This window comes from Motacilla alba, chromosome 1 (assembly GCF_015832195.1).
Source record: "Motacilla alba alba isolate MOTALB_02 chromosome 1, Motacilla_alba_V1.0_pri, whole genome shotgun sequence".
NCBI lineage: Eukaryota > Metazoa > Chordata > Aves > Passeriformes > Motacillidae > Motacilla > Motacilla alba.
The window spans coordinates 1,677,999-1,696,587 of record NC_052016.1 but is presented as its reverse complement, the minus strand read 5'-3'; the positions used below and the strand labels follow the sequence as shown (position 1 = coordinate 1,696,587).

The following is an 18,589-nucleotide window of genomic DNA, read 5'->3' as shown; positions in this document are numbered from 1 at the left end:
TTAAATTTTCACAGGAGAGTTAATGTGTTTTTCACAGAGGTCTCTTCCAACCCTGCTAATTCAGTGATTCTGTGACCACTGCAGCACTGAACACCAGGCTGGCTTGGATGGAGCTGAACACCAGGCTGGGTTGGATGGAGCTGAACACCAGGCTGGGTTGGATGGAGCTGTTTCTGTGACACTGAACACCAGGCTGGCTTGGATGGAGCTGAACACCAGGCTGGGTTGGATGGAGCTGTTTGTGCAGCACTGAACACCAGCCTGGCTTGGATGGAGCTGTTCCTGTGACACTGAACACCAGGCTGGGTTGGATGGAGCTGTTCCTGTGACACTGAACACCAGGCTGGCTTGGATGGAGCTGTTTCCCCAGCACTGAACACCAGGCTGGGTTGGATGGAGCTGTTTCCCCAGCACTGAACACCAGGCTGGCTTGGATGGAGCTGTTTGTGCAGCACTAAACACCAGCCTGGGTTGGATGGAGCTGTTTCTGTGACACTGAACACCAGGCTGGGTTGGATGGAGCTGTTTCCCCAGCACTGAACACCAGGCTGGCTTGGATGGAGCTGTTTCCAGAGCGAGGAAGGGCTGAGGCAGCATCGCCTGGAGTCGAGCTCCATCTGCCGGGAATTCCAGGGAGCCACAGCGGCCACGGCACGCCGGGAGCCTCTTCCCCGCCGCCCTGCCCTGTCCCCTCCTGCCTGCGCTCCGCAGGGGATGCTTCCCCCTCGGGCCCACAGGGCAGAGCAGAACTGGCCACGACTGTGCAGGCAGGACTGGCCAGGAGGAGACAGCGGGAGAGCCACGGGAAACACCGGGAGAGCCATGGGAAGTGAAGGCACTTGAGATTATAGTTCATGCTCAGACTCAAATGTTTATTTTTTCTTGCCTATGTTACAGTCTCACAAGCTGTGAGTTCTGCAGTATTTCACTAACAAAGTACAAAAATGGCTAACTATCTTTCTCTCCAAGGTCTTTTAAGGCTAAACTGTCCAAGAAAGGACACCTCAATTATTTTCACTTTTAACCCAATAACTAATCACTCAAAGTCCACAATGCAGACTTTTCTGTCCAATTACACAAAAACCCCAACCCATGGAGAAGGTGAAGAAGAAGGAGCAGCCTCCAGCCTAAAACCTCCACCTTGCTTTATATCCATTGCTGTATTCTAAACCCTTCAACTCTGAGTTTCCCAGCCTTTGCTATCACACACTTCTATCCAAACCCCACAGCCACAATCCCAGTTCTGTCATTCCATTCTGGAAGCTTCTCCAGGGCCTCAGGTCACTGCAGTGTTCTCTTGGGGGTCAGTGCCTGGCAGCACAGAAAGTCTGGAATTCTCAGCAGCCAGGGTTCCAACACTTTTGTAATTTTTTCCCCTAAACCCATGGCCTCTTGAGTTTTTTTCCTTCCCACAGAATAGAGCACCCTGAGAACTTTTGGCCGTCCCTTCAAGGAGCTGTGGGGCATGACTGATGAGGTAATTCTTCACAAAAACAATGCTCCTGTATGCTTAAAAAACCAATTTATAACCAGCCCTTTGTTCTGTGCTGATAAGCAATTAATAATCCCCCACAATATTTATTCCCAATGCCTTCCACTGCAAGGCTTCCCAACCCAAGCTGTTCTGGGGGAGGCCGATGCCAAAGCCAGCCAGCATCGCCTCCCTGACTCCTGATTAACAATTAACAAGCCCGTTATTGATTTGCCATTACCAACAACAGCTTTATGGGCAATTGTTTCCAGCTCCTTCAGCCCCAGAAGAGGCAGTTTTTCAACTCTGAGACTTTGAGAGGCAATAAGCAGCATTTCAGCAAATGTAGAGCTCTCCATACCACTTACAGTTCTTGTTGCTGCTGTGTGGGGAGCACTTAATTCAGATTTTATTAAGGAAACTTCTGGCTGTGCAATAAAGGAACTGAGGAACACTTTGCTGTGTCAGGTCTGTAGTTTATTTTCTCTGCTTCCAATGCACACATCACAAATCCCAGCCACAAACTCTGCTGCAGAAAAGGAAAATATATTTTCTGACTTGATAAGCTTTTAGTACCAGAATAATTAATTACCAGAATATAAATCAGTAATTATTTATTGATATATTAACAACACCAACTGATTATGTTTGGCTATAAATGGTGGATCAGTGCTATTTTCATTTTCACCTAATTCCATTTAGTTCTGACAGTAAGGAATGTCTGCCCAACAGTGATTCTGGTCTTGAGTCTCCCCTCAGACAGATCACAGCAGCTCTAGAACAGCCCCATCCTCTTTAGAAAACCCTCCAGAACATCTCTGGATCCTGGAAAACTCTACTGTGATGAGAGATAAGGCACCTGCTTCCTCCTCCCAGCTCCACGAGCCCCATCCCAGGGGAGAGGGAAAAGGGAATGATGGAATTAGGAATGAAATCAGGAAAATGAGCTCAGCCCTTTCCATCCCCACCTCCCTGAGCTCACCAGGCTTTGACAGTTTTGTCACTGACAAACTGGCCATGAGGAGCATCAGCACTGGAAGGCAAAAGGGCCAAATAAACGGGGGTCTCAGCCCCCTCCTCTGGGGACTTGGTGGCCTTGGGACCTGCCATGTCTGTCCTCACCCAGCCAGGGCAGCAGGCATTGAGGAGGACGTGGTCGCCTTTCCTCTGCTCGTTCAACAGCCGCGCTTGGATCCTGGACAAGACAGTGACCCCGATTTTGGACACCCCGTAGGCAGTGTTTGGCCAGCCCTCCTTCTCATGGACACCTTTCTTGGTGTCTTCCACGAATTTGGCCATGAGCTGCACCAGCTCGTCCTCAGTGATGGTGTCGCTGCGGAATTTCTGCTGCAGCTCCTGGCTGCAGCCTCTCAGGGCTGAGCAGCTCACCATGCTGGAGACATTCACCACCCGGCCTGAAAGGAGAATAAAAAGGGATTATTGTCACACATTTGCAGCTCACACTGAAGTGGGGCTGTTCTGCAGTTCTGGATTCACTCCTCAGGTGAACAGCTGTAAAATATTTTAGGTGGGTTGTTTTGCAGAGCTCCTGGAAAATCAGATTAACTCAATGTTCTGATTTCTAGTCAATACCATGAGAGGTAATTTAAGGTGTGAACCTGCAAAAGTTTCAGATAAACCTCCAGGAAACAACTTCACAATCAGCTGGTACACTCTTACTACAAGAGAAATATCACCTGGAGATTTACAAATTCAAGGATTTATCTCCCAGCACTGCAGTAATCAGCTGAATCAGTAAATCACTCATCTCCAAAATCATGTATGCCCCTCCTACCTGCTACTTCACAGCCATTCTGGTGATGAGTTTGGGGATTTCATCTTAAAAGCCACAGAAAGCAATGCTGTTAATGACTTTATTACAGTCATCCTTCACCGTAGTACAAGAGGACTAAACTGCAACTTTGGCACTGTTTCCTCTCTCCCCAAAATTCACTCACTCTGTTTATTCCTTCTCCCTCAGGAAATAAAAACCTGGTTTTTGTCTACTTGACTTCTTTTCTCCTTGAAAACCTCGATGTATTTAAATATTAGAAGAGACCACATCTCATTTTTAGCAGCAAACACCTCACAGCACCACATCTGAAGGATTGGTGCACTGCCTGAGACTGGACAGGATTTCCCATTGAAAAGGGCCAAAATTCAAACAAAACTCTTTCTCTGCTTGTTATGTTTCACTTACCATAAGGCTTCACAAGAGGCAGCAATTCTGTGCAAACATTCCTGGTTCCAAAAAAGTTTGTCTTCAGTGTAACCTCAGCTTGGACTGCAAATGGAGTCGTGTCCTGAACTGGACAGAAGAGGTAGGAAGAGAACAAAAACCAATAAAAATTAGAATTGTAACACTGTTTGAATAGAAGTTACCAAACCCCAAAAGTTTATCTTAGTTGCAGTTTTTAGTAATTAGAAAACAGGCTGGGCAGGTGTTCATTGTCTCCAAAGCCAAGATAATTCAAGAGATAAATTAACAAGTCATTATTTGATGTGGTTTTTATTGCAAACGTGTTTAATGACCCACGTTCATGTGCAAATCACTCACTCGCATTTAAATCTCAGACACAAAGCCAGATCCATGGCCAGGGTTATGGCAGGGGGAGAACTAAAACCCCACAGAACCCCAAATCCTGCTTCCATATCCCGCCTTCCTTGTGAGAGAGAACTTCCTGACACCCCAAACCCCACTCATGTGCCTAACAGGATATTGGCAACATCCTGAAATTCCCTTTATCTGACAACTCTTCCCAGAGAGGCTCATCCAGAAGACAACCACAGCTCCAGCACCGTTTGCTACAGGAAGTTTTTGCTGGTTCAAGGACTTTGCTGGAGAAATGCAGCACAAAACCAAAACAACAAAACCTACTGGCGAATCTAATCTTTGACAGACTGCAGTAGCACACAATGCTGCAACTAAGAAAGGAAAGCATAAATTCTGGGATGGCGGCAAAAACTCGGTGAGGCAAGAAGCAATCTGGGAAGCAAAAATGAAAACTATGAGAGAAGCATCAGAGCAAGTTCTTACACAGATGTTACACCCTCTGTGCTTCACACTCACAGCCACAGTTCCTTTGTCACATCCTGAATTGTGTGACTGCTGACTCAGCTGTTGTCAGCTTGAGGAAAGTCAGGGCTAAACATCTGGAAGTGATATTTTAACTGCTGCTGGAATCTTTCCTGAGCACACCCTGAAGCTCAGACAATTCTATTAAGAGCTGCCTCCCAAGAAGCTGATCTTAAGCAATTTTCCTATGAAGTGACAGGCAAAAGAGTCAGAAGATCATCACTGCTACTCCATGAGAAATTCCTTACCCTCTTTCAGCGTGAAGCTGTTCCCCCTTGGAATGCCCCAATCAGGCCACCCCAAAGCTTCTCCTGTGCAGCTGAACAATGCCAGCTGTGCCAGCCTTTGCTGCCAGCAGAGCTGCTCCAGCCCTCTGCTCATCCTGGAGCCTCCTCTGGGCTCTCTGCAGCAGCTCCAGCTCCTCCCAGCGCTGGGGCAGCTCTGCAGGTGGGGAATCACCTGTGGGGGGCACAGGGGCACAATCCCCTCCACAAAACCATCAGCCAGACTTGTGGTTTGCTCTGTCTGGAGCAAATTCTGATTCTGGATTTCATACATGCAACAAAAATGCATCCTTCCACCTTGAAACCGCTGTGTCTTTCTCACTTTCCCTGCCTTTCTGCCCACTGGGAGGTGAAAGGGTTAAATTCTCGCCCAGCACAGCAGGATTTGAGTGGTTCAGAGGTGACTGAATGGCCTGAGAAAGTTCCAGATAGCAAAGCCCACCCAGGGACAATAAAGGTGCTTTTTCATCAGCTGGAATCCCTGAGCAGAGTGCACAGAACAGAGCAAGAAGAGAACACATAGCTCCGTGGGGCACAGGGAGACATTCCCAATGGAGATGGGCTCCCACACCCTGCTGAACCCCTGGGCACTGAGGCAATTAACCCAGCCCTGCCCACCTGCCTGTGTGCCTCAGCGTTTCCATGTGGAGCAAACACAACCCTCCAGGGAGGCATGTTTACAGAATCATGGAATTGTTACAGCTGGAAAAGCCCTCCCAGCCCATGCAGTGCCAGCTGTGCCCCACGGCCACCTTGTCCCCAGCCCAGAGCACTCAGTGCCACCTGCAGGGGACACCTGCAGGGATGGGCACTGCAAAGCTGCCTGGGCAGCTCTTTCCAGAGCCTGAGCACCCTTTCCATGGAGAAATTCCTCCTGATGTCCAAGCTGACCCTCCCCTAGCACCCTGCTCTCACATCAGCCTTAAGAAGGGAAGTTTGCCCAAGCAAAAAAGCAGCATGGTGTGGTCTTCAGGGCAGCCAGGACAAGGGCGAAGAGAAGGAGAAATCTTGACTCCATGTTTCAGAAGGCTGGTTTATTAAACTATGATACATATTATATTAAAAAAAACACACTAAACTATATTAAAAGAACAGAGAGAAAAATGCATCAGAAGGCGAGGCAGGAATAGAAAGGAATGAATAACAAAGGCTTATGACTCCCAGAGAGTCTGACCCAGCTGCCTCCTTGATTGGTTATGAAGTAGAAACATCCAACATCGACCAGTCAAGGGTGCCCCTGCTGCATTCCACACCAGCAGATAACAATTTGTTTACATTTGTTCCTGAGGCCCTCTCAGCTTCTCAGGAGAAGAAAACCTTGACAAAAGGATTTTCACAGAATATCATAACTACACAACACTGGCACAGAAGTGTTGGATGCATCCACTGCCTCTCCACAGAGCACAGGAGCTCTTCCTACCTTTGAAGGCGATGCCAGCGTTGTTCACCAGCACGTTGAGCCCTCCATACTTCTCCTTGAGGAAGTCCCGGAGCGCTCGGATGCTCTGCAGGTCATCGATGTCCAGCTGGTGGAAGAGCGGGCGCAGCCCTTCCTGCTGGAGCTGAGCCACGGCAGCCTGGCCGCGGCCGGGATCCCGGGACGTCAGGTACACATCCCCCGGGAACTGCTTGCACAGGGCCCGCACGATGGCCAAGCCAATCCCCTTGTTGGAGCCCGTCACCACGGCCACCTGCACGTTGGACATTGTCCCCTCGCAACGCGAGCCGACGTCACGGGAACTGCCAGCAGCAAAGAGAAGGTCAGTCACACAGGCAAAATGGCTGTTTGGAAAGGAATTAGAATTATGGGACGGTTTGGGTTGGAAGGGGCTGTGGAAACCCAGGGCACCGGGAATATTTCTGTCTGTTCTGGGGTGCCCTGACCCCCAGGACAGCACTGACTCTGACCCTCATTCATGGAGAAAGTTTCCTGGACTTCAAGACAGACTGGAATCCACAAAAGTGTGAAATGGATTATAGAGAGCAGTGCGGGTGTGTCACTTGGGGAGAAATTTAGGTTTTGGGATGTTTAGTATGTTGTGGATGGCAGCAGGATGGAGGGCACAGGGTGTCATCCTGGGTTTCTTCTTCACGCTTCTTCTTCCTTCTTCTCCATGGGTTTGGGTGGCATTTTGGAATTGGGCAGAACAATCTGCACTGGGGCTATTTGGGATCAGTTATTGGGTTAAAAGGGAAAATAATCCAGGTGTCAGTTCTTAATTGGATGGTTTAGTCTTAAAAGACCTTGTAACCAGAGACTGTTGGCCATTTTGTGCCTTCTAATGAAAAGCTGCTGAACTCACAGCAGTGAGACTGTTTTATTGATAAGAAATAATAAACATCTGAGTCTGAACATGAACTACTGTCTCAAGTGCCTTCAATCCAAACCCAGAGGAACCAACAACTAAAACCCCCAGAACCTTAAAGATTGTCTCATTGCCATGGACACCTTCCACTATCCCAGGTCACTCCAAGCCCCATCCAACCTGGCCTTGAACATTTCCAGCAGTGTGGAGCCTCCTTAGGCAAGTGTTTTTCCTTTAAAATATTATTTCAAGTTCCACCTTGGATTATGCAAAACTATATTCCTGTGTAAGCTGTGTAAACTCCTAAGGCAACGTGAGATATTCAGAGAGAAATCTGGGGTTAAGTGTTCTGAAGAGATGGGTACAAAGAAGAAACGTCTCGACTAAAAATTGCCAGTGACTAATTTTTAGTACTGAATTAACTTTTTGTAGGAGTAAGCTTTTCTGCATTTACACCTCGCAGAAAGACTTTCTACCTTTTGGGAATATTCAATCGGGTCAGCTCAAGTTTTGCTGAAAACTTCATGCTCAAAACCTGAGCAACCAGCTTTAGTGCAAGGTATCCCTGGCCATGGCAAGGGTTTGAAGTGGATGATCTTTAAGGTCGCAAACAATATAAAAAAAAAGATGGGGGATCTTTATCTCCCGGTGCCAGGCAGGAGGAGCAATTACAGCCTTTTCGGGGAAAAACAGCAGAGCACAGGCTGACTACAATGGCTGGTTGTGTAACACACAACAACAGCTCCGAAAACCTGCTTGCTGCTTTTCTAACCGATAAGAGTGCATTTAAAGAAGCTTCATTGATTGCCCCCATAAAAAAAAACAAGTTTAAACGCTGGCTTTGCCCCCTTTTGGCATCATTACCATCTCTCTTCCAAATTTACTTGTAACTCTAAGCAGTAGAGTTATATCACTCCAAGTATATATCACTCCAAGAATCTCCAGAGTGACGCCCCAGGGTCAGGAACGCCATTCCCACCTCACCGCGAGCCTCCCTCTCTCCCCCTTCTCTCGTCCCCCTCACGGGGAGGGAACCCACGGGCCGCCATGAACCCCGACGCCCTCATGGGGACCGCGGGGGCGAAGGGTCCAGAGGGGGACAGCCAGCACGCCATCACCCACCTCCAACACCGCGGGGACCTCTCCCTCGTCCCTCAGCTCCACGCAGCGAGGACAGAACACGCTATCCCCAAAGCACAGTCACCCGGGGGAAGGGAGATGGGGACGCCCCTAAGATGGCGGGGCGGCTCCGCCTCGGGGGCGGGAGAGCGGGCGGTGACTCGCGGAGAGGGACAGCGAGGGAATGTCGGTCCGTGTGTCCCCTTCGCAGGTGGGTTTGGGACTCCGGGTAGCAATTCCAGCCCGGAAGAGGCTCGGGAATCACAGTCTGAGCTGGCAGGGAGGATGCGGTTGCGGCTCTCGGGGGGAGGGCGCGGGGCACGGGCGGTCCCTCGGGAAGTTCCGCTCCCGCAGCGCTGCCGGGGCCGTTTCTCTCCCTCTCGTCCCGGGGGTTTGTGCCGAGCAGGGAATGCGGGTCTGGTTAGCGCAGGATTTCCACTTCTAGCCATGGGATGGGATTTGGACTCGATGATCTCTGAGATCTTTTTAACCCAATGGAATGGGATGGGATGGAGGGCCGGCCTCTGGAGGAGCCCGAGCGCCTGTGGGTGATCCCGGCTCCCTGCGGCCCTCCCTCCTGGCAGGGAAAAGCTGCGCTTTGAGGTTCCGTTCAGGGAACTTTTGGCAAAAGGGAGGAGATCAGGGAAAGGTTCTTTCCCCAGAGGGGGCTGGCACTGCCCAGGCTGCCCAGGCAATGGGCACGGCCCGAGGCTGCCAGAGCTCCAGGAGCCTTTGGCCAGCGCTGCCAGGGGTGCCCAGGCTGGGCTTGGGGGGGCTCTGGGCAGGGCAGGGGTGGAACTGGATCATCCTTGTGAATCTTTCCCATCTCAGGATCTTCCATTAGTCTATGAAGGATCATCCCATCCCATTCCCATGGCAGGGACACCTTCCCCTGTGCCAGGCTGCTCCAGCCCCAGTGTCCAGCCTGGCCTTGGGCACTGCCAGGGATGCAGGGGCAGCCCCAGCTGCTCTGGGCACCCTGTGCCAGGGCCTGCCCATGCTCACAGTAGTAAATTTGTCTTTAAATGCTTCTAAATCAGTTATTTGAAAATCTATTTTAAATTCAGGTTGTCTAAAAAAGGCAAAATCTGTTGCTTAATATGAAGAAAAGCAGAGGTCGGACAGGTCGAAAGAGAAGAAGAAAGCACTTGAAGAGTTTTATGGATGGAGGTATCATCATGCCTGCAAGTTAAATAATAAACTAAACCAATTGTTCCTCAAGGTGTCATTTTGTTCATATTTTCAAAAGCCTTTGTGCTTGGAAAATTACATTCATAAATGTTACCTTTTTCATATGCAAATATCTGAGCTTTGCTTTACAATCCCAAGCAGAGCAGGGTGAATTTTCTGAGCTCTCTTTTCTGCCTAATGGCAAATATTACATTATTGTAGAATTCCTTGGACTTGCTGAATAACTCACACATTTCTGAGACAGTGCACAGAGACCCCAAATTTATTTAGTTTATTTTTTTTTTCTTGCCATTTTATTATGCTTTAAAATATCCAGAATGCAGTTTCTCTGACTATACAGCAAAATGTTTATATTTCATTTATTGTCCTCTTTAATAGCATTAATTTATTTTTCTATTTTTTAGTGAACTGCAGTCACAAGCTGGAATACATTAAACTTAAGAAGTGGCTAAAAGAGAGAGGATTTGAAGACAGTAATTTAAGGCCAGCAGAGTTCTGGGGTAATGCTTTAATTATTTATTGATGGTACAAATTTATGAATCTTCTAAGAATTTTAGATTCCAGCTTTCATTTTGAATTATGCTCCTGTCTGGCATCAGGAAAAAAAAAAACCAAACAGTTACTGATACTCTTCAAGGATTCTTGGAATGTCAATTTAACATGAAAAAGTAGATATGGAGGCCTGAAAAAGCCAAAATTTGAAGTGTTAATAAAACAGTGTTTGGAATTTAACCTTGTTATAACTTGTTTATCCTTTTTAAACCCAAGCAAGTTCAGCAGAGAGCTGAGGTTCACTTACTAATGTTTACAGTAAAGATTTATACTTGTATTTTTTTCTCTTTCTGTAGTTATATTTTAAACATTTTGTAATATTATAGAGGGAGCAGAAAGAACAGAATGGATCAGAGAAAAATATTGTGACTAGAAATGCCAGAGTTTAGTTAAAACTCTGAAACCAGGAGCTGCAGCTGGTGATGAAAGATGTGTGTGAGGAAAAAATGGAGAAAAAGAAGGTGAATAATTGCTGTAGGCAGCAGAAAAAAAAAAGCTGAATAATTTCTAGAACTGGACAGCCAATGCTGCAGGATATGCAGGGAAAAGATCCCGAAAAACAAAGAGAATTGGAGAAAAAGGAATGAGCTACATATGGAACAGCCCGTAATTCATGTTTTGTTCCACATGCTGCCTGTTCTTTTAGAGCTTTTCCTTGCTGACCCGATCACAGATCACTGATTTTCCAGATCTGCATTTATTTACTCCTGCTCTTTGCTCCTTCTGCAGAGACAGGCAGAGGATTGATGACAACAAAAGCTCTTCAGGTGAGTGATGTTGTTTCTAATGCGGGAGCCCTTCAGGTTTTTTCTTGACATTTAATGATTTTTGCAACAAGCAAAGCTCCGAAATCCATTGTGAATGTCATTTCTGACTTTTGGACTGTTGCAGCCAGAATGTGAAGCCCCCAGTCCCCACAGTAATTAAATGAGTCTTTACACTTGATTTTTACTGTTTCTTGTGTGTAATTTTGTTTTTCCTCCTCCGTCAAAGGCAGGAGATGTGATTATTTCATTGCCTGAGAAGTGTTTGCTCACCACGGGCACTGTCCTCAGCAGCTACCTGGGAGCACACATTGAGAAGTAAGTGACAAGTGACACTTGGTGGCCTTTAGAGAGGTTTTTTTCAGCAGTCACGAATCCTCTGAAGGCGTGGTGGAGCTTTAAAGTGAATATCCTGAGTGCTGCCAGCATTTCAGGGATGTGGAATGCTCAGAGAGGGAAAATCTTAATACTGAACATCTCCTTTGAGCTTGGCCGAGCTGGAGAGGGGGCACAGGCTGCAGCTGGAGCTGCCTCAGAGCCTGCTTGGCCCTAAATGCCAGGTAGGAATGGGGGTTTTGGGAATCTGGGAGTCAGCTGCAATAGGAGAAGGAAGATGAAACTGGGCTGCAAAGCCAGGGCCTTTTAGAAAATTAGGAACAAATTGGAAATTTGGAAAATTTGGAAGAAAGCCCCATGCTGGGCATTGAATGCTTGTGTATCCTGAAAAAAGCCAAGCCAAGGCTGAAATTGTTATTGCATCCAGCTTTTATTGCCCCTTTGAAATCAGCCAAAGGACTTGGAGATGAACTACAAAGGAGTTTTAAATAGAAGCTATTTATTACATGCAGTGAGCTCTGAGAGAGGTAAAACACTGCTGTGTCCATTTCCCATCTCACCTCTGCAGGTCTGCTGCGTTGGTATTTTTATTATTATTTGTACTTTTATTTGTACTTTTATTTTTAGTTTTAGGTTTAATTTCTTTATTTATATTTATAGTTCTATTTTACTTAATTTTAACTTTAATTTTATTTTAAGTTTACTTTTAATTTTAATTTTTTTGTTTATGTTTCTTTTTATTTTACTTTTTATTTATTTTTATTTTCATTGTAATTTATTTTAATTTTTCTTTCTGTTTTCTTTCTATTTTATTTTTCTTTCTATTTTATTTTTCTTTCTATTTTATTTTTCTTTCTATTTTATTTTTCTTTCTATTTTATTTTTCTTTGTATATTATTTTTATTTTTATTTTACCTTTCTAAAAATTTTTATTTTTATTTTACTTGGGTTTTTTATTTTTATTTTTGTTTTTATTTTTCTTTCTATTTTATTTTTATTTTACCTTTTTAAAAATTTTTATTTTTATTTTACTTGGGGTTTTTTATTTTTATTTTTGTTTTTATTTTTCTTTCTATTTTATTTTTATTTTACCTTTTTAAAATTTTTTATTTTTATTTTACTTGGTTTTTATTTTAATTTTTTTATTTTATTTTTCTTTCTATTTTATTTTTATTTTACCTTTTTAAAATTTATTTTATTTTACTTGTTTTTTATTTTTATTTTATTTTATTTTCCTTTCTATTTTATTTTTATTTTACTTTTTAAAACTTTTTATTTTTATTTTACTTGTTTTTTATTTTTATTTTTGTTTTTTATTTTTATTTTATTATTATTTTTCTTTCTATTTTATTTTTATTTTACTTTTTAAACATTTTTATTTTTCCTTTTATTTGGCTTTTACATCTTTATTTTTATTTAATTTTCCCCATTTTTAAAATTTGTATTTTATTTTTATTCTATTTTTATTTTGCAACAGATGGAAGCCCCCGGTGTCTCCTGTGCTGGCGCTGTGCACGTTTCTGATAGCAGAGAAACACGCTGGGGACAGATCTCCATGGAAGCCCTACCTGGATGTCCTGCCCAAGGCTTACTCTTGCCCTGCTTGTTTGGAACCCGATGTCATCAATCTCCTCCCAAAACCCTTAAGAAAGAAGGCTCAGCAGCAAAAGACGATGATCCAAGAGCTGTTCAGCTCTTCCAAAGCTTTCTTCTCTTCCCTGCAGCCTTTATTTGCTGAGAAGACAGGATCCATTTTTAATTTCAGCGCTTTGGAGTGGGCTTGGTGCACTGTAAACACCAGGACAATCTACATGGAACATCCGCACAGGGAGTGTTTCTCCCTGGAGCCAGATGTTTATGCCCTGGCCCCATATTTAGATTTGCTAAACCACAGCCCAAATGTTCAGGTGAGAAGCTCAAAATAGATCAGTAAATTTCTTTATTTTTATAAAGTGCGCTCTCTCGATGCCATCTGCTTTTATGTGATGGATGAGGAGTGTGGGGAGGGCAGGGAGAGATCTCACAGGGGGAAAAATGTCTCAGCTCCTCAGGAACTGGAGAGCAAGTTCACCTGGGCAGGAGAAGCTTTGGGCTGAGCTCAGGGTGGCCTTGCAGGGCCTGCAGGAGCCCCAGGAAACCTGGAGAGAGACAATTTCCAGGGCATGCAGGGACAGCACACAGGGAATGGCTTCAGAGTGAGAAGAAAGTAGGGTTAGATGGGATTTTGGGAAGGAATTGTTCCCTGGCAGGGTGGGCAGGGGCTGGGATGGAATTGCCAGAGCAGCTGGGGCTGCCCCTGGATCCCTGGCAGTGCCCAAGGCCAGGCTGGACACTGGGGCTGGAGCAGCCTGGCACAGGGGAAGGTGTCCCTGCCATGGCAAAGTTGGAATGGGATGTTTAAGGTCCCTTCCAACCCAAACATTCCGTAATTCTGTAACTCAAATATTTCAGTTTGTGCAGCAAAGCACAAAGCCCAAGGTACAGGGAGAGCCCACAGTGGCTGGGGGAGATTTACATCCAAACGAGCTTTTGGGAAGAGCCACTTGTAATCATCCCCCTGATCTGCTCCTAAAAGCAAGACAAATTCCTTGCCCTGACCCAAATTCCATCGTCCCTGTGTTACTCCACCTGTGGCTGAAGCCTCAGAGCAGCTTGAGGGGAGTGCAGAGAGAATTTCCACCTTCTGTCAGGCTCTGGGTGCCACCACTGAGCTGGGGCAGCACAGGAGGGGCCAACTCTGCATGGAACCATCTGTGTTTGCAGATCTGGGGTCTCTCCAAGAATTCCCCACAATTGAAGAAGAATTTCAATCCTCTGGGGTTTCAAAATTCAAAGGTTTGTTTCCTTTTTCACCCTACCAAGAGTAAAAACCTTTTATTTTTCGCTCCCTGAAGGTCAAGGCTGGGTTTAATGAGCAGACAAGGAGCTATGAAATTTGGACAAATACACAATGCAGAAAATACCAGGAAGTTTTGATCTGCTATGGACCTCATGATAATCAGAGGCTGCTGCTGGAATATGGATTTGTTGCCGTGGACAACCCTCACAGCAGTGTTTATGTCTCAGCAGGTTGGATTTATGGATTATCTGAGCATGGAAAGGCACACAACCAGAGAACTGAGTGTGTAAATTCTCAAGGAGGGGAAAAGGTTTTGATACCTCTTGGCATATTTACTTTTTGCTTCATTAAAAATGCTTTTTGTTAATATTTTGGAGTTTTTTTTAATGGTTATTATTAACAACATCTGTGTAGAGATTCCAGCTGGATCTCTTAGATTGCACCATTGAGGACTGAAATCCAGATCTCCACAAACTGAACTTGCTTGGAGTGTTTCCTGACTTCAGTCTGAGTCAGGATTTCTGTTACAATCCTGGAGAGAATTCTGGAAGGTTCTCCAAAAATTAACAGGTTCTGATCTTAGTCCTACCTGAAAAATATTGTTGAAATCTTTTCTCAGAATTAATGATGGTGGTTTCTCTTACATACAATTTATTTAAATATTTAAACTGCATTTTTCTGCAGATACTCTCCTCAAATATTTCTCCCCACTGGACAAGCAGAGAAAGGCCAAACTTTCCATTCTAAAGGATCACGATTTCCTGGAGTAAGTATCTGGAGATTTTTTGTTTCTTGGTGAGATTTTAATTCAGTTTTTTCTGGGAGTCAAATTTTGCTTCTAGTATAAAAATCCAGCAAAAAAAACCCTATAATTATTTGTTTTTTAGCAAACTCTCTGCTTGGGAGAGAAGGAGAAGTTATAAACACCAGTATCAATGCTGGAAATCTTCCCTGGCTGATGTGTCTCAGGAAGAAAACTCACTCTAAAGCTCACCTTAACTTCATCTCATCCCTTGGGCTTTGTAGGAACCTGACCTTTGGCTGGGAGGGACCATCCTGGAGACTCCTCACAGCCCTCAAGGTGCTGAGTCTGCCAGCAGATGAATTGTAAGTTGCAGCACCCTGAAGATTTATTTGCAGGGTGTGCAGGTGCCTTCTGCTTTGATTGCATGGAATCACCAGGGTGGGAAGAGCCCCTCAGGATCAGCCAGTGCCACCCCAGTGCCACCAGCATCACCCCAAAGCCTGTCCCCAAGGCCACATCCAGACTGCTCTGGGACAATTCCAGCGACTCCTTGAGCAGCTCAGCCCAAGGCCTGACCATTCCACCAGGGAAATTTTCTTTCCCAGTCTCCAACCTGAGCCTCCCCTGGTGCCATCTGAGGCCATTTCCTCTCCTCCTTTCCCTGCCCCTCCTGGCAGGAGTTGTGCAGAGCCACAAGATCCCCCCTGTTCCCCCTTTACTCCAGGCTGAGCCCCGCCAGCTCCCTCAGCTGCTCCCCCCAGGATTTGTTTTCCATCCCCTTCAATATTTTCTGTTTCCTCTCACTCTTTGCTCTCTGCTGGCTGTGAGTGACACACTGGGACAATTTTTGGATCTCCTGTGTCTGATTTGTTGACCCCAGGTGAGAAGTGAAAAGAAGAAAGGCAGAGAACACCTCTGACTTTAACTCCCTCCCCTTTTGCTGCTTTGGTGATTTTCTTTCCTGTATTATTTTCCCTTTCTATTTCAAGCCCCAGATATTCCCTCAAGGTTCAGGCTCCTTCCAGGCCTTTTTCCTGTTGGTTTGATGAAATTTTAAATGCTCTTAACCTGGCTTGATTTCCTTGAGTCATGTGTTCCACAGGCTGGAATTCCAGGGCCAAGGAAGTTGCTGAAATTCATCTCCAGGGACTCTCAGTGCCCTTGGAGCATTTATTCCAAATGGCAAATCTGCCTCAAACATCAGGGCTGGAAAATGATTACCTACTCTTTGCTTGGAATAAATAAAACGAGGGAATAAATTAATGAGAAAAGGCTTGTTCAAAGTTGTTTGTGCTTTGAAGATTCATTGCTGAGTGGAATAAATGAATCTGAGAACTAAAAATAAATCCCTGGGGTGGGTTACGAGCCCAGGTGAGGGCCAGGGCAGCAGAGCCACGTTTGGCATCCAGCTGGGGAGTGCAGCAAATAATTCTGTATTCTTCAACCATTTTGGTTCCAGTGCCTGCTGGAGGAGGATCCTGCTTGGTGAAGTCTCTTCAGCCAGGAATGAACAGCAGGCTTTGGGTACAGCAGCAAAAATCTGTCAGTTTTTAATAGAGGAGACCCAGCATGTCCTTCTCCAGGTAACTTGGAAAAACCAGGGAGCTCAGATTCCTTTCTCTATCAGAACATTGTCATTTTCTGGGTGAGAATTTTGATGACTTTCCCCTTTCCCTGTTTTTTTTTCCCCTTTTTACTACTAAAGTTTCTCTTGTGGAATTTAAAAACTATTTTAACATAATAAAATCATTACAGATTTCCACAAATTTTCTTTTTGTGTCCTGTTCAATAATCAAAATTTTGAATAATTTCATCCCGTTTGTCTCCACTCCAGATTTCCCAGTTGAAAAGAGACAAAGAGAACCTCAAAACCCACCTGGCTTTGGTGGAAATGCTGCGCTCAGAAGACCTCAAGATCCTTCAAAAATCAGCTGAGATTCTTTGCAACTTGAATTTAGGAACAACTTGAGCCCCCTGGAGCTGTGACAGCTGTAATTGGTCAGGGATTATTGCCAGATTATTCCTCTTTTAATGGACCTGAGCAGCAAGGAATAATTGAAAAATTCATCAGAATAGTTTTGTTCTTTGCTGGCCTTTGCACAAAAGGTTCTGCTGAAGTGGAGAGCTCGAGCTCCTTGCTTTGGAGAAAAGAGAATTTATTTTAAAGGGCATTTCAGGGCAGGACCCTTATTTAAGCTGCAGAAACTTCATTTGGAATTAGGATTCTCTTGTGTCTATTTTCCATGATGTGATTTTAAAAAGTGTTTATTTTTCTAAATGTTTTACTTCATTTTCTACAAGATTTGTCTGTTTTATTTTTGCTAAAATCCTTTCTGGAGCTGGAACTCCATTTCTTACATCCTTGAGCCCCATCCACCTTCCGATTTGCCTAAATTATGTTTTTGAGTCACTTGCCATCAAATTTTACACTCTAATCAGTCCCATTAAGCCCTGATCAGTTTAGATTGGATATCAGGAATTTTTTTTTCATGGGAAGAGTTGTAAAACATTGGAACAGGTTACCCAGGGAGGAGTCCCCCATCCCTGGGAGTGTCCAAAAACGTGGATGTGGCACTTGAGGACTTGGTTTGATGGTGCCCATGGCGTGATGGTTGGACTTTGAGCTTAAAGTCTTTTCCAGCGTCAAGGATTCTGGGATTTTCTGGCTCTGAAGTGCCTCCTGAGGTTCCTTTGGATTTGGGGGGAATTCTCACCAGTTTTTCTCCAGGTCCTTCTGTGCCATTGACTGGCTCAGCCCTGCCCCTGTGCCTGTTTGACCTTCCTTTAATAATAAACCCCTTTTCATTCTCCAACACCAGCTGTGTTTCTAATTTTATCATTTCATCACTAAATGGTGCCAGGGTTAAAGGAGATGAGGCTGTTTGGCTGCTTTATTTCTCTTTTTTTCTTTTTCCTGAGGATGGTTATTTTAAGAACAGCTCCTGTGCAGTGTGTCTGGCAAGGTGAGTTTCACAGAAGCTGATTTGCTTTTGCTGGGGGCTCCACATTTATTCCAGGTGCTTTGGAGATGAGCTCTGCTCCTGGAGCTCCTACACACCCACCAGGGAGAGCAGGAAAGGAGGGCTGGAAGTGCAGGAAAGAAGGCAGAGCACAGCAATTGATGTATTTATATCACACTATAACTTAAATTTAAGCTTAAACTTTTTTGGTTCAACCTAAACTATGTGCAAGGCAGGGCTGAGAGCTGAGGTGCCTGAGGAGGCAGCAGCCCTTGGAGTGCTCTCTACCTGTTTTCCAGAATAAATCAAATTTTCAGAGGGAAAATTCTCCTTCTCAGTCTCTACTTGGAGCTGCAAACAGCATCTCCTCAGTGGTGTGCTGTTAACATTTCACTCTGGCTGTGTGTTTCCTGGGAAGGGATTGAGCTGGGATCTTACTGTGGGGGAAAAAAAAAGGAAAGAAAAAAAAAGAAAAGCTTGATTTCCCTCTTGGTCTAAATTCCCTTTCAGATTGAACCTGCAAATCTGAGCAACAGTGGGAATAAACTCAGCTTCTGCCCAGGAGTGCTACAAAGCTGGGCCAGAGCAGGGCAGGGAGTTGGATTCTCTGCCAGCTTGAGCAGTGTTACCCAAAAAATGACACTGAGGGTTTGGGCTTGGCCAGAGATGACAAAAAAACTGGGAAAGGGCTGGAAAACAAATCCTGGGGGGAGCAGCTGAACTGGGAGGGCTCAGCCTGGAGAAAAGGAGGCTCAGGGGGACCTCACTGCTCTGCACAGCTCCTGAGAGGAGGGGCAGGGAAAGGAGGAGAGGAAATTGTCACCGCGACATTTTTTATGAAAATCCTTTTGTGAGGATTTTCTTCTCCTGAGAAGCTGAGGGGCCTCAGCTTCAAGATGTAAACAATAACTACCTGCTAGTGTGGAATGCAGCAGGGGCACCCTTG

At 45.2% G+C, this 18,589-nt stretch overlaps 2 protein-coding genes across 4 annotated transcripts; one reads left to right on the top strand and one right to left on the bottom strand.

Moving 5' to 3' along the window:
• Positions 1–1,926: 1,926 nt before the first annotated feature.
• LOC119707187 (carbonyl reductase [NADPH] 1-like) lies at positions 1,927–8,396 on the bottom strand. Its single transcript, XM_038151784.1, has 4 exons — positions 8,260–8,396; positions 6,252–6,571; positions 3,672–3,779; positions 1,927–2,886 (listed from the first exon to the last, which is right to left on the bottom strand). Exons 2-4 carry the CDS (start codon positions 6,535–6,537, stop codon positions 2,450–2,452), a joined length of 831 nt encoding a protein of 276 aa, XP_038007712.1. The 5' UTR covers positions 6,538–6,571; positions 8,260–8,396; the 3' UTR covers positions 1,927–2,449.
• On the top strand, positions 8,354–17,539 carry SETD4 (SET domain containing 4). Of its 3 annotated transcripts, none has more exons than XM_038151764.1 (11): positions 8,354–8,467; positions 9,324–9,426; positions 9,852–9,947; positions 10,689–10,766; positions 10,993–11,081; positions 12,577–13,006; positions 13,994–14,168; positions 14,623–14,704; positions 14,965–15,045; positions 16,143–16,266; positions 16,518–17,539. In XM_038151764.1, exons 4-11 carry the CDS (start codon positions 10,746–10,748, stop codon positions 16,650–16,652), a joined length of 1,137 nt encoding a protein of 378 aa, XP_038007692.1. In that variant the 5' UTR covers positions 8,354–8,467; positions 9,324–9,426; positions 9,852–9,947; positions 10,689–10,745; the 3' UTR covers positions 16,653–17,539. The 3 variants fall into 3 exon arrangements, with proteins under 3 accessions (XP_038007692.1, XP_038007683.1, XP_038007701.1); XM_038151755.1 differs by having other exon boundaries at positions 10,646–10,766; XM_038151773.1 differs by having other exon boundaries at positions 10,729–10,766; positions 16,518–17,538.
• The last annotated feature ends 1,050 nt before the right edge of the window (positions 17,540–18,589 follow it).

Bases quoted from the DNA above. Each gene is read 5' to 3' on its own strand.
- LOC119707187 (XM_038151784.1), bottom strand. From the start codon at position 6,537: ATGTCCAACGTGCAGGTGGCCGTGGTGACGGGCTCCAACAAGGGGATT. The intron at 3,780-6,251 runs GTAGGAAGAGCT...TCTTCTGTCCAG, and splicing joins CGCTGGCATCGCCTTCAAAG to TTCAGGACACGACTCCATTT. The intron at 2,887-3,671 runs GTAAGTGAAACA...TTCTCCTTTCAG, and splicing joins GCCTCTTGTGAAGCCTTATG to GCCGGGTGGTGAATGTCTCC.
- SETD4 (XM_038151773.1), top strand. From the start codon at position 9,357: ATGAAGAAAAGCAGAGGTCGGACAGGTCGAAAGAGAAGAAGAAAGCAC. The intron at 9,948-10,728 runs GTAATGCTTTAA...CTCCTTCTGCAG, and splicing joins AAGGCCAGCAGAGTTCTGGG to AGACAGGCAGAGGATTGATG. The intron at 16,267-16,517 runs GTAACTTGGAAA...TCTCCACTCCAG, and splicing joins CCCAGCATGTCCTTCTCCAG to ATTTCCCAGTTGAAAAGAGA.